Source organism: Lampetra fluviatilis, chromosome 50 (genome assembly GCF_964198595.1).
Source record: "Lampetra fluviatilis chromosome 50, kcLamFluv1.1, whole genome shotgun sequence".
Classification (NCBI taxonomy): Eukaryota; Metazoa; Chordata; class Hyperoartia; order Petromyzontiformes; family Petromyzontidae; genus Lampetra; species Lampetra fluviatilis.
In genome coordinates, this window is record NC_136324.1 from 1,973,809 (window position 1) to 1,987,797 (window position 13,989).

Below are 13,989 nucleotides of genomic sequence, written 5' to 3' on the forward strand. Positions count from 1 at the left end.
ACGACCTCCACAGCGCACAGAGGCCCTTGAACCAGCAGCGGAATTATCAGGGAAGGGCTGTGCGTGTACATGGAGCATCTCCCAAGAAAAACATAGCTACTCCGTGAGTCACAGTGGACGGAAATTTTACATGTGTGTCTGCACAATGCCTCAATGCAGCCAGTGCTTAATACAGGCAGCTTATCTCCATGACTACGCAACACATGGCTCTCAGCCTTTGTGTGCCTGGGGAACCCCGATGAGCGGCTGCACTTCTGAATTGTCGCCGCGGTCCCCCTTGTTGTTGCCACCTATCGTGGGCGGTCAGCGGTGCTTCACACCGCACGGCCGGCGGTGGGTCACACCGCGCGGTGGCGTATGGCATGAAGCGGTGCACCCCCAACCACAATCCGGTGTGTTGGCAAGTTGTGGCTACTGGAGAGTGGTGAGGAATCTGGTGGCGGCATGGCCCTGCGGTAGCGATTTTGCCGCTTTATCGCAGACCTCTCATGTGGACGCAGACAATCACAGGGACTGCTATTTTAGTGCACGCAAACAGAAAGAGGCACAAGAACAATATGCATGCAATGTGCAACAATGTGTATGTTGATTACCATGTGAGTAACCCAACCGTCAATGGACACCCATTGTAATTTGTACGCATTCATTAATCCTCCCCCGCCCCTTCGCACGTGAAGGGCTCCCAGGTGACGTCATTACATCTACCCCTCTATTTATGGAACAAAACTGGAGGATTTCTCCACAAATCTGTCTGTCCGCCTGATGATGCGAGTTGTAATGACTGGTGAAACATCGTACTCAGATTGTAAATGTTGTGAGTTTTGCTCTTCAACACACCGGCTAGTGCTGTACTAGAAACGAATTGGCAAGTTACGTGACAAACCTTACTAGTTGGCTGTGTCGTGTGGTGGCGGGTTTAACGACACATTTATATATTTACGCGATCTAGCCCAAGAAAACCTGTATTATGAGAGCTTTCCTCACAGTGGATGTTAAAGAGCTTGTTGACGCCATTCAAAGAAAGTAGGCCCACTTTATCTCGGCGCCAAGGTCAATATTTCGTGAGTTTTTGAAAAAAAAATTCCACTGCAATTTACTCGATTGGAATTACACACTAGTGGCAACATCGCCCCCTACTGTGAAACTGCGACACCATCGTGATGATAGCCTTGCTCTATACGCATTATGCGAATACCAAATGTACATATTTATCATGATTATTTCATGTGCATGAGACTCCCAACCAGCTGAGCTTTGAGACTCCCAGCACGAGGAGCGTCACCGATGGGTTATTTATTTTGCGTGCATATTTATCATCTGCCTCAAATGCAAATACTTTGACTCGGTACTCCCCCTTCGGTACCCCTTGCCCATTGCATAGCACTTCAGGTATTTCCCAAACATCCACATGCAAGACACTCGTGAAACAGCCTTGAAACTCAAGCGAGGCATTTCTGCACAAAGGGCATATCCCCGTTATCCTGGACAGCATCAGAATCTTTATTTTGACTGGATGAATCCGATGAGCTTATGAAGCTCTTTTTCACGGATGTCCAGTAGGGGCACGGACAGCAAGTTGCATCGATAGACATCCCCCGTTACATTGCTGGATCGTGGGAGACACCGCCGGGATTGGGACAGCCTTCATCCAGAAGTGGATTGAGAATGTCTGCTGATGAATATGATGATGATGATCAAATGTCTCCTCCTTCCCCGTACCTGCTGGGTGAGCTCCTCCCAGCGGAGATTGAAGGCCGCCAGCTTCTCTCCGATGATGTCGTCCAGGATGCCGCCATCGATGAGTGTCTGCGAGAGCTCACGCACGTGGGTCCTGTTGTCCGTCGGGTGGGCCAGCAGCACGTCCAGGGACTGCCGAGCGGAACACGGTCTCACGGTGAAGGTAGCAAAGCCCGGAAGCCATCACTTGAAAATGTGGCATGTTATTAAATGCTGCCGAGTGGAGTAAAATAACAACTCTTAAATGTGCCCCTGCCCAACGGGGGGATATTCTACATTACCATGGCAGAGGCCAGTTTGACCACATAACTACCACGACTTATCAAAGTGGCACTTGTTTTATAGAGACTGGGTAAGTGACGAGTTGAGCAGAGCTGATGACAGGATTTGAACTCGCAAAACCTCCGAGATATGCGAGGGCTCTGCACCACCGAGCAGAACGGAGCAATAATGCATGCGTCTAAATAAAAACAACCGGGGCGCGTTTCATTTTCGTCCAAAATTGCGGAGTAAATATTAGAGCGTGCAAACGGGGAAAGCATTATTCAACGATACCAACAACAATACATAAACATGAGCTCGGTCAAATACTCGGAGGCATATCTCACACTCAGAGCGGCGGAGAGCGCATCCGGGTCTCCCTGGGAAAGGTCCGCACGCTTGATTGCGCCCTCCAAATCATCCAGCCACCTGTTCTCCACCTCCAGGTAGGAGAGAAGCTCGCTCCAGCACGCCCACACCTCCTGCGGCCGCACAACGATCGACGCCGCGAGTATCACGCTCTGTACGCCGACGGCGGCGCACGCCGAAGATGATCCTTACGCGTTGTTACCGAGCGCTCTGGATGTTTTATTGCCAATGTTTTCGATACCCCCCCCCCCCCCCCCCCGTTGCGGTGATGTCATTGCTTAGGTACGATTGTGCCGGGTCTTCTGAGCAATATTTCTCTCGCAATGTCTGTAGACTATCACTTGAAGAGGTTAAAGTGTGTGCCAAACTGCGCTCTCAACCGGAACCGAACGGAGCTCTTGCTGGATTTATTTTAAGTGCTGTCGAAGTATTTGGAAAATGGGACGATGAAAAGCCGCGCAAAGCAAACGTCGGATTTATTTTTAATGCCCATCGTTATTCACTAATCGTGCAAAAGCACAAGAAAATTTTCATGTAACTTTATTGCTAAATTGGAAACTCCCATAACGAATCCGCGCAAACTGTTAATGTCCACATTGCCACACATTCCGAGCACTCGCACTACATTACGCAAATTCGTTTACACGTACTTTTGCAAATGGCCGCACGCACGCAGAGCTCGTGAATCCACCTCTATGCATGGGAGCGCATATTGCGTACATTCATTACATTATGCACATTGCATTAGGCGCATTTACATTACGTAAATCACATTAAGCACAATGTTGAATTGCATTGCATTAACCGGCTATGGGCAGGCCTATAATAACTGTTTAAGTGTTGCAATATGCAAAACCCTGTTATAGCTGGGGGGAAGTGCATCCATGGGTCACCTGCAGCATTGTGTGCTTGCCCTGAAGACGGCTGCAAAGGCGCTGGTAGTTTGCCAACACAGCCGACAGCTCGGCCATAATCTTGTCACGCCCGGGTCCTGAACTCTTGCCAACGAACGAAGTCACGGCATCCTTCAGTATCTTCACCTTCACCTCCTTGTGCGACAGCTCCTCATTGGCACGCTGGGAAAAATGCACGCAGGCACACGCGCGAAAATAAATACAGATAACCCTCTCCGCGCAGACGTACAGACTCTGTTAGAGCAAGTTCTGTTAGCATGCACCTCGGAAGGCAGGTACAATAGCACCCTGACTGTGTGGCCGGCACTATGACGGATGTTTACACAACACACCAGTTACTCATTTATGGCCGAGTCAACCTAGGGGAGGCCCAGGACCGGCTCAGATAATCGTCACTGGTGATTTTGGCCGTGAGCGGGTATCGAACTCTGGCCGTCGGGTTCGTAGCGCAGCGAGCTAACCGCTACACCACCGCTCCCCACACAAAAGACCCCCCCAAATAGCCTTAACAGACTGTTGGAGCAAGTGCTCACAAACGCGTTTGCATTGCAACGCACACTCGTGTCGACGTTTGGCTACGCACCTGTGCAAACGCACGTAGAGGCACAAGACATGCAAGGCAGTTGCAATGGTAATTAGGCAGAAGTTGTAAAATGTCCACTCATTTATTTCCTTCTCTCTCCCTCTGGCTTGGTACACCTCTGGTTCGAGGAGGTGACAATGATACGACGAAAACCGCAATAATGCTGTCTCCTGATGAAGCTAGTTGTAATTACTGGCGAAACGTCGTACTCAGATTGTAAATGTTGTGGCTTGGCTCTCCAACACACCGGTGTGCTGTACTAGCGACGAGTTGGCACGTTCTGTTTACGTGACAACCCTTACTAGTTGGCTGTGTCGGCTGGTGGCGGGTTTTTAATTACACATTTATATATTTACGCGATCTAACCCAAAAAACCTCTATTATGGATGATATTTGTCGCGAAAGCCTACAACGTGTTAAACTCACAATAATGCGGTCCGTTACAACGCCTGCATTCGACATCACCACGGGAAACCCTCACGGAGTCTCAGGACTCTTTCAGAAGGGTCCTGCAATGGAGGATATTGGGCCGATTCCATAAACGTGTCGGGGGGAAGGCTTGACATTTTTACCGCCACCATTTTCCCGGTGCATTATCACAATTCAGGGTCTTGATTTGATTGAAGGAATCAAATCCGTTTAAAGGAAATTGTTTGCGCTTGAAAAAAATGCGCCATGCTGTGGGCGACGATGCCCAACTGCTGCCTGTGCACCCAAGGGCCTCCACTGCCAGAGGCACATCTTTACTGTCATGAATCCAAGTGGCACTCTACCGGAACTAACAATGAACACACAACTTCTCCTGCACGCGTTTTTTCGCGAGCAGCCGCAGCCCCCTAGCTTATGTGCGCGAGCAGAGGGAGTCCCGGCGTCTTTTACCGAATGTTCAACAAAGCTGACTCTCTATCTCTGACGAGCCTGACTCTGTTGAAGGTCGAAAACCGGTTTCAGAGATCTGCTTGCTTAAATAATTGCCGCTGTATAATATCAGTCTGGAAAGCTAATAGGCCGACGGGTGAATTTCACTTGCATGTGGAGACGTAAATTATAATTGTGCTTACATTTAATTTCATAGACCTTAATTATAATTATATTACGCTGCTTGATTACCCACGACTCATTTTCAGGAGGGTCCTTGCCCCGTTGTCGCAAGGGGGGGGGGGGGGAGGTTCCTCCCCCGCCCCCCCCCCTCCCCCCCATACAATTTTCCCTTTTGAGCAAACCTTGAGCTCGGCGACCGCAGACTTGAGGTCATCGGGGGTCTTGCAGTCGAAGTCCCTCTCCAGGTACTCCTCCTCGGCCTGCGTGATCCACTCCTGCATCTCCGCCAAGTCCTTGCGCAGCTCCCGCGTGCGAGCCAGAGCCTCCGTCAGCACCTGCTTCTGAGCCCTCGCCTACACGGGTGTGGGGCGGGGCGGGGGGCACGTGGGTGAGAGACAGCCAAGGGCCCAGGGGGAACGACGGAAGATCCAGAATAGAGCGCGCGATGTGGATTGTTAACACTGCAAGATCGTGAGAGATGGCGGCGGCTTGGGAGGGCGAGCAGTGGACTTGATCACCATGGTTTATGATGACGATGAAATGTGACCCATTTATTGATACTCCACCAAAATCACCTGCTGACATGAAAGTAAGCGGGCCATTACAAATGTGGGGTACATATATATATATGAATCGATCACCCTGCATATTTTAAACATCACTCGTATATCTCGGTAACCAATGAGTTCAATTTAGCGGGACCGATTTCCGAGCACTTTTACAGACATTCCCCACCCCCCTCTTGAAACCGTGACCCTTCACCTCCCCCGCCGCTCGGCGCTCCAACCGACCTGCTTGCAGACCGTGTCCCAGCGCGAGGAGATGGCCGAGAGCTCCGCCTGAATGGACGTGGCGAGCGCCGCCTCTGCCTGGCCCTTGAGGCTCTGGCCCAGGTCCTGGATGCTACGCAGGCTGGGCTGCAGCGTGTTGATGTCGCTCACGAGCGCCTGCGGGGACGCCAAGGTGGATTGGTCGAGCAGAGGCAGAGAGGCACCGGTGAGCTTCACTCTAAAATAATGTTCCGCCCCCACCGATTTCGTATAGAAGCCGCAACTCTCTCTCTCGGTTGACGAACGAACACGGAGCAATAATTTACACGGTCCGAAAATTAGTAAAACATGTACACGGCGAATAGCTTAAAAGAGATGACACATTGCAGTCATTGTCCCCCCCCCCCCACCACTTTCATAAAAAAGCCCACTTTCTTGTAGACCAGTACCGAGATGCCTTGTGCCCACACAGGGAAAGCTGCCACTCGGGGAACCCTTTGAATGTTTGAGATAATACATCATGTAAGGTGAGATGTTGAGGCATTTAATCTCCCTCTAAGTACCAATAATTGTATTATTATTACTCCTGCGTACAGTCTCCTTGCCAATCTACTCCTGGAAAAAAAGGCTTCCCTATTCCATGCTGGTTGCGTGGGTTAACTTGACCATGATGCTGCACCACACTGGTCGGTGTGGGACGGTGACGGTGGGGGGCTCAGACGTCAGTCGCCACTTTTGTCAGCCGTCGCTGGAAACTGAACGCAGGTCGTGTCGTCGGGTCCTTAGGGCAGTGTGCTTAGCACTGCACCACTCACCACCAGGAGGAAAAATCACCGATGTGTGCTCGGCTTCGGAGCACAGAGACGCGACAATTTCCGCGACCTTTTTTTGTTTCTTATTCGGTTGGGTCTCCGTTTGAAGAACGACCGCGGTGTTGTTGAGACGACGCTACCGGTTTCGCACTTTTATATTTTCGCGCGGTTGCAATTTCCTTTTCTCAGTCGCCGTTAGCCGCCGAGGGTCGTGGCGGGGGTTCCTGTTTTCATCCCACTTTTAAACGAGGGCTATATCGGCACGTAAAAATTCAGACTGGCCGATCGATTGAAATGGCTAGCGTCTACGTTCGCGCGCTGTGCATGTCGTGTCTTGCCAAGCTCGCCCGGGTCCCCGCTCGACGTCGGAACGTCCTCACGCCACCCGCTCGGCTCGGAGCCCCTCAACGATCTGCTAACAAAGCAGCCCCACCCCCACCAATCACAGCATCACAAAAGCCCCATGGAAGTGAGAAATTCTTCACATTCGAGTAATTAATTAGTTCCTAACGGAGCCGGTTTATGAATGGATGTGTGTTGCGGAGGGGCGGGCGAGGGTGTAGCGAGGGGTAACTTACTTCCAATGTATCATCAAAACCCTCCCCACAAGTCAACCCAACTTCCCCCACTTCACCTCTCCCTCAACCTCTTTCTCTCTTTTGTCTTTCCGTCCTAATAGGTTTGTGGATTTTTTTTTTATTTAATTAGCTGAGCAGCTGCTATTCCTTTTGCAAGTTCATCGCTCATGCAAAGCACCGATGGCCAAATGCTGTCCGTTTTAATAGCAGTGAAACATATTCTCTATTTCTCTGGGAACGCCTCATACAGTTTTGAGAATATTTAAGAGGGGTCCTTCTCAGGGATGTTTGGTCAATTCCTGATTAAGTATTTAATCCTTATTAAGTATTTAATCTCGGGAACACAACGGCATCGCTTGATGCGCATCATCTGGCCAGGTGTCTCAGCAGTAGGGTCGAGCAGCTAGCAATTCATCATCAGAATTTTTTGTTATTTATTCTGGAGGAATCCTATAAGCTATAAAGCTCTTTTTCACAGACGTCCAGGTGAGAACACTCGAAGGTTACGGAGTTCAAATCCTCGTTGGGGGTTGACTCAAACCCCATCACTCCTCTTGGGTCGACAAGACAAGTACCACTTTGTACAGAATTCAACACTGCTTGTCTTATGGAGGAGACTCGTGCACCCATCCACCGGATTTATCCATTTCCCTCACTGGCTCAGGGGGCCATAGCCGGTGAAGAGCGCTGCCTTTCAATGCCCATTTGAGCAGCAAATCACTTTGAAAGCACATTGGCACGGGGCTCAGGAATATACGCACAAAGCGGGACATTGCTTCGCTACCCCACAGCAAGGGTTTTACAACGCGACGTGGGTTTCGCTTTTCTAACGCTGCCCTGGCTCAATTTCCACCGCTCGTGTTCCATTGTCCGGCGGGCGTGGGTGTTTTTGTTGTTGTTGCGCGGATGAATGGAACGCGTACGCCGCACTGCTCCAGCTGCTTCTCCAGGGTGTCGGTATCTCCGAGGGCCGGGCGCTCCTCCCGCAAAAACACGTCCACTTCATCCATCCACTTGCGAAGGGCCTGGCACTCCGCCTGAGCACAACACACAGGCGCACCCCCCACACCCCCCGGGGCCCTCCGTGAGTCAAGGAGCCACCTGTCCTCCCCGCCACTCCCGCCCCCCGCTGGCAAGACTTGACTGGTAGACGCAGCTAAGAGAAGCCGGTACGCTTCTTCACTTAGCCGTCGACAACGACAGGGAGGCACGAAGATCGTGTGAGAATAAAAATAATAGGAGTGTGCGATTACGTCTCTAGATCACGAGAGATGGTGGTGACTCGGGGAGGCAATCATCCATTCACATGCCAATTAAATGAATATATAGCGTGGCCCAAAAGCCATGAAAACATAGGGTCATTTAATTTATTTTAACACTGGCGTTAAAACATTTTAATAGTGTTTTTTTCATTTAAGTTAATATTTTATCTATTTTCATTATTCATATTTTTTCTTCCTGTGGGGTCACCTCAAATCCGTTGTAAACAAGCCTCGACCAAGAACCCAGAGTGTATTTGAGACAAAATATACAATTGCTGACTGTTAAAAAATTACACCTGCAGTCTTAAAAAAAAGTCCTGAATTCATTTCAAAAGAGAATTCATGCATGCAATAATGGTAATGGAAGTCAGTTTGAAGATGCGTTAAAATAAATTAATATAACTCTCTGTGATTTGCTGAAGTAAATGTAATAACCCTATGCATCCTGACTTATTAGCCACCGCTATATTTAAATCACAGCGATTGCATTTAGCCAAACAGACTGAAAAATCACACGTAAAAGTTTTGTTTTGCTGTCGTGAGCAGTCGTTGGCAACCAGGCCGAGACAATCAACTAGCCACACTCGAGAACCCAGTTTCAAACTGGGAGACTGTTCCAGTTAAAACCCAGGATTCTCAGCAGTGAGGGCTTCGTGCTCTTACCGTGGAGCTACTCGGCCACCTCGCGGATACACATATATAGGAAAGCTAAACTATTATTTTTCACGAGGTAAGGCCCCCCCCCGCACTGAGCTTCATGGTTCTCTTTCAGAAGCGACCTGGCCACGAATCAATGCTCAACGAAGCGGCTCATCACGTGGAAATTTCTAGCAGCCAAATACTCTAAATGCATGATGTTGATTCTAAATGTGGAGGAAACCGGAGAACCCAGAGAAAATTTTACGTGACCACAGGGAGAACGTGCAAACTCCAAATGTACAGGTGTTCGAGTCGAGATTGAACCCACGACCTCCTGCATATCAGGCGAGGGAGATAACATCTGGCCACTGCGGTGCCCCCATATATAGATTTCCACACTTTCATAGGTTTCTCTGGTCATGCCGTATAGCTGTGTTGTCGGGTTGTATCCTAACAACAGGCTGTACAACCTGAAAAATATAGCCGTCACAGAAATATTCATCCCAGTTCTAGATAGTACTAAATATTATTTTATATAGATTTATTAAATTGTACAAAAAGATGATAGCGGTTGAAATAAAGAGTCGGGTTATTAAAAGTGGCCGCGTAGTTATGGTGACCGTTAGGAGAAGAGGCGCGAGTGGTTCAGGAGGGTTTTGGGTAGGCCTGGTCACAGCCCGTCCGTGTGTCTCTCACCTTGAACTTCCCAAGTTTGGCAGAGAGGTCCTCCGCTCGCTGCATCCTCTCCGGGAGCTGCGTGGACAGCTTGTTCCACCGCTCCACGATCGGCTCCAGCTCGGCGCGGTGCTTGCGAGCGGCGTCCGGGCGAGACCGCCGGCTGAACTCCTCGGCCATGACCCTCGCTGAATCCAAGGAGCTCTGTCTCTCGCGCTGGGCGGCTGACAGCCCCTGCGAGCGAGCAAACGCCACCATTCAAGATTCCCTTCCAAAACGAAACTTTAAAAAAATTTAATCAGATAAGGGCCACACTGAGCTTCATAATTATTTTCCCCGAAGCGACCTGGCCGTCACAAATGGAAGCTCATCGAAGTGGCTTTTCGCGGAGAAATTAATATCGCGCAAATCATCTCAATGTGTGTTGATTCTAAATGTGGAGGGGAAAACTGGAGGCACCTCGTCCCAAGGCAGACCAAGAAGGCGATGGGCTAGGTGGTATGAGTGAATGGACAGATGAAAATGAACAATGCAGCACAGGCTGGCCAAAGGGCAGTTGGAAGTGGAGGGCGGCGACTTTGTAGAAGTTTGAGCGGACGCACCTTGAGCTCTTGCAGGCGTTTGTCCATGACTTCCAAGTCGCCGAGTGACGCGGGGATCTGCCCAAGGCGAGTGCCGGCCTCCTGCAGGAAGACCTTGAGCGCCGCGAGCGTCTCGGCGTACTGCGGTGGAGGGAGGCTGTCCAGGGCTGCGCCAACAACGCGCAGAGGCGCCAGAGCAAATGTGATCATCGTGAGCGTGGCGAATTAACATCCTGCGGGATTGCCAGCTCTACTTAATGTCATTCATCTAGTGACTGACGACTGCATTGCGGTACCCTCGATTGCAGAGCAATGTTGATTAAAGTTTCAATGAGGCCATGGCTGAAAGTGGAAAATTCTTCTTCTTGGTTCTTTCGGTAAAGTCACGTAGAAGGGAAATAATAAAATAATAAAAATTAAACATAATAAAATACAATTCTCACGACGTTTCGGCCACAACGCAAGCAGCCGTCCTCAGGTGAAGAACAGGTCTGTCGGCAAGACAGCGTCTGAATGTTAGGGTTAGGGATTTTATTATTTCCCTTCTACGTGACTTTACCGAACGAACCAAGAAGATGAATCCCTGCAGCCACGAAAGCTTTAAATGGAAAATTATTAATTAAATTACCTCTTTTTGGCACCACTCTTCATAAGCGCTAATGAGCAATGTGCCTATCCATACTCATCCCCACGAGCGGAATGTGATCCTTCCACAACTGGCTCAGGGCTGCGAAATGTTCGAGTAAAAAAAAAACTATTAATTTCCGAAAAAAACTGCGAGAAGCGTCCTGGGGGCTTCCCACCCACCCCGAAGAAACCTGCACTTCGACGCAGCTGCTAAACGCAACCGGGAAAATGTCCGTACGTTGCATGTACGTACGTGGCATGTACGTACGTGGCATGTACGTATGTTGTGTGTATTCTGAACGTCTTTCGCAGCGTACGTAGCCAACCTTGACAATCGGAGGTGCGGAGGAAGGACAAAAACTAAACATGGTTGAGCACAGGGTCCGCTCAATTATTTCGATGGAGCAATAGCCGAAGCTCGTCACTCAGGATTACTTGAAGCCACAGCATCTCGTGGCTAAAACGAAGTGTAGATTTAGATGTGTTGATATTCAAACACAGCCACACGCAAGAATGATGAAGGCTGTAAACAGGAGATGAGCATCTTCCCAACGGCCTTCTGAGTTTGACACCGCTGCAATCCTCTCCATTACTACGACACGCCAGCCACACACTCTGCCGATTCACCCGACTCGTCAAATGCCATCTCACCTATCTACGCGACCTCTTTTGCCAGGATATGACTGCTCAACCCGAACTATGACTACCTTGATACTTGCATTGCCCCCTGTGCTCTTCGCCTTTAGGCGTTCTCTGGTCTAACAACGGTGGTGAGACTAGGCCAGGGGTCGGCAACCAAAATAACAAGAAGAGCCATTTCTTTCCAATTCGGTACAAAATTCAGTATTTCAAGAGCCGCAATGCATCTGAGTACATACTGTACATACGTACATATTGTCAAGAAGCAGCCCGTAAAGAGCCGCATGCGGCTCCGGAGCCGTAGGTTGCCGACCCCTGGACTAGGCCATAAAGAAGGCTCTCTCGTGTAGGCCAATCGGTTTCAAAGACAATGCGAAAATGATCAGAACATGTATGCTTTGCACGTTTTGCCACAAGCATGTCTGGCCAGCGCAGACGTGATGCCTTGCGATAAGTATCCGTTTGGTGTATGAACGTCTTAACGCCTGTTCTTATATTTTGCCCTCTCACCTGTCTGCAGCTGTCCCTTCTTAGCCTCCAGCTCAGACATGGCCTGCGCGTAGCGCTTGTTGAGCTGCACGAACTCCGCGTCCAGGAAAGCGAGGGCCCCGTCGCGGAGCTTCAGGGAGCTGGCCTGCACGCCGAGCCTCTCCACCTCGCCCTTCATGCCTCGCACTTTCTCCAGCTCCGACTGCCACAGCGAGACAACCGTGTGGGTGAGACAACACGCCAATGCCTGAAACACATCCTCGCCGCAGCCCACAGGAGTGCGGGTCCCCAACCGATTTGGACACGCGGCCAATTGTCAACCGTCAAAATGTTTTTCGCAGGCCACCTTGGATGAAAACTATATATATTAATATATATTTTTTATAAAGTAAAATTGCTCGTTCATAACCAACGCCAATGACCAGGTCAACCAGCCAGTAGGCAGCTGTAATGATGAATCCTGAATACAATATCAATAATTTATTTGTTTTGGGGGAAGAAAAAAATTCAAGCTATATGAAGGAGTTTCATGGACCACTGCCCAAGGCGTTGTGGTCCACCAGTAGTCTGAAAAAGACACATTAGGAATCACTGCCTGTAGGGCCGATCCACACAGCTAAACGTCGTTGACAAGGAGAGGTCAGGGGAATATGCATCCAATCCATAAAAATAAATATTATCTTGCTGATCCTCTCAGCCACAAGTACATTTTCTTTAACGTATTGATTTATCTCAAGAGATCACTGACACAGAATGCCTCTGACAGCTGTGTAGCACCAGGTAGGTGTTTGGCCACGGTGGCAATATGTTAACTACCTCGCCTGGTATACAGGAAGTCGTGGGTTTGATCACGACCCTGACATCTGTATATTTGGAGTTTGCATGTACTCCCTGTGGTCGCGTGGATCTGTCCAGGTCCTCTGGGTTTTCCCTCCACATTTAGAATCAATCTTGATTTGAAGCTTTCGTGACTGCACGAATCCATACTCTTTGGTTCTTTCGGTAAAGTCACGTAGGTATAAAGTAAAATAAATCACGTTTCAGGTGGGAAAGCATGCTTCAACATTCATTAAGAGTATTTGGCTGCTATACATTTCCACGTGATTTGCCACTTCGTTGGGCTATCATTTATGGCCAGATCGCTTCTGAAAAAGAGCTATGCAGCTCAGTAGGGGCCTTACCTGATAAAATAAAAATAGTTTATAGTTTAATAGTTTAAATGTGGTAAACATTAAATCTACGTGTTTGTCAGCGAGCGGACGAAGGCGCTGCCGCCCGTCCACGCCCGTGGCGCCCCCGTCGTGCCACCTGCAGCTCGCCGATCCGGTGCCGAAGGTGTGCCGCGTCGCCGGTGTTTCCCGGGCCCTGCTGCAGCAGCGCCTCGGCCCCGGTGAGGCCCCGCTCGGCGGTGCGCGCGTCGCGCTCGAAATCCAGCACCAGGCCCTGGTAGACTAGCCAGGCCTTGCGGTCGCCTAGCAACCGCAGGAGCGCTTCCCAGCGGGTAGACAGCTCGTTGAGCACCCTCTGAACCTCCTCCGTGGGGACACCGTCTGGAGATGGGAGTTGAGCGTGAGCGTGTCCGATCGTTCGGAAACGTAAAAACTATTTTGGGGGTGGGGGGGGGGCGGCACGATCTGGAAATAGCGGATGCTGCTACAAACTCGGCATTGTAATCCAGAGGTCGCTGGTTCGATTCCATCTTCTGGAGCACCAGCAGCAGCGTAAATGGGTGCACTCATTTACGCTGCTGGGTACACCGCCCACAGTGCGACTGTGGGGCATGCAACCCAAACGACGGACTACATAGTTAAACCATGACACAGACTCTCTCCTGGAGGCCTCCCTTGGCTAGCAGACCTTGACATTGGCATCGAGCTCTTGAACAAATTGTTATCGTTGGGCAAGAATAGGATGGCTGCACCCCGCTGCACGTTGATCCCGCAGCTCGCGTGTGGCCGTGTCGGGTGTGGGTACTCCCAACTCATCTCAGATTCCCGGCCAATATGGACCAG

General features: G+C 50.0%; 1 protein-coding gene across 3 annotated transcripts in view; it reads right to left on the bottom strand.

Moving 5' to 3' along the window:
• Positions 1-13,989, bottom strand: part of LOC144948610 (dystrophin-like) — a 639,922-nt gene that overhangs the window by 359,742 nt on the left and 266,191 nt on the right. For all 3 annotated transcript variants that reach the window (XM_078878206.1, XM_078878207.1, XM_078878208.1), the window contains 10 exons: positions 13,286-13,527; positions 11,999-12,179; positions 10,244-10,389; positions 9,663-9,875; positions 7,989-8,102; positions 5,697-5,852; positions 5,088-5,258; positions 3,261-3,443; positions 2,346-2,480; positions 1,720-1,869 (listed from right to left, as the gene is read on the bottom strand). In XM_078878206.1, the coding sequence (XP_078734332.1) occupies positions 1,720-1,869; positions 2,346-2,480; positions 3,261-3,443; positions 5,088-5,258; positions 5,697-5,852; positions 7,989-8,102; positions 9,663-9,875; positions 10,244-10,389; positions 11,999-12,179; positions 13,286-13,527 (1,691 nt within the window). The remainder of the gene's footprint in view (positions 1-1,719; positions 1,870-2,345; positions 2,481-3,260; positions 3,444-5,087; positions 5,259-5,696; positions 5,853-7,988; positions 8,103-9,662; positions 9,876-10,243; positions 10,390-11,998; positions 12,180-13,285; positions 13,528-13,989) is intronic.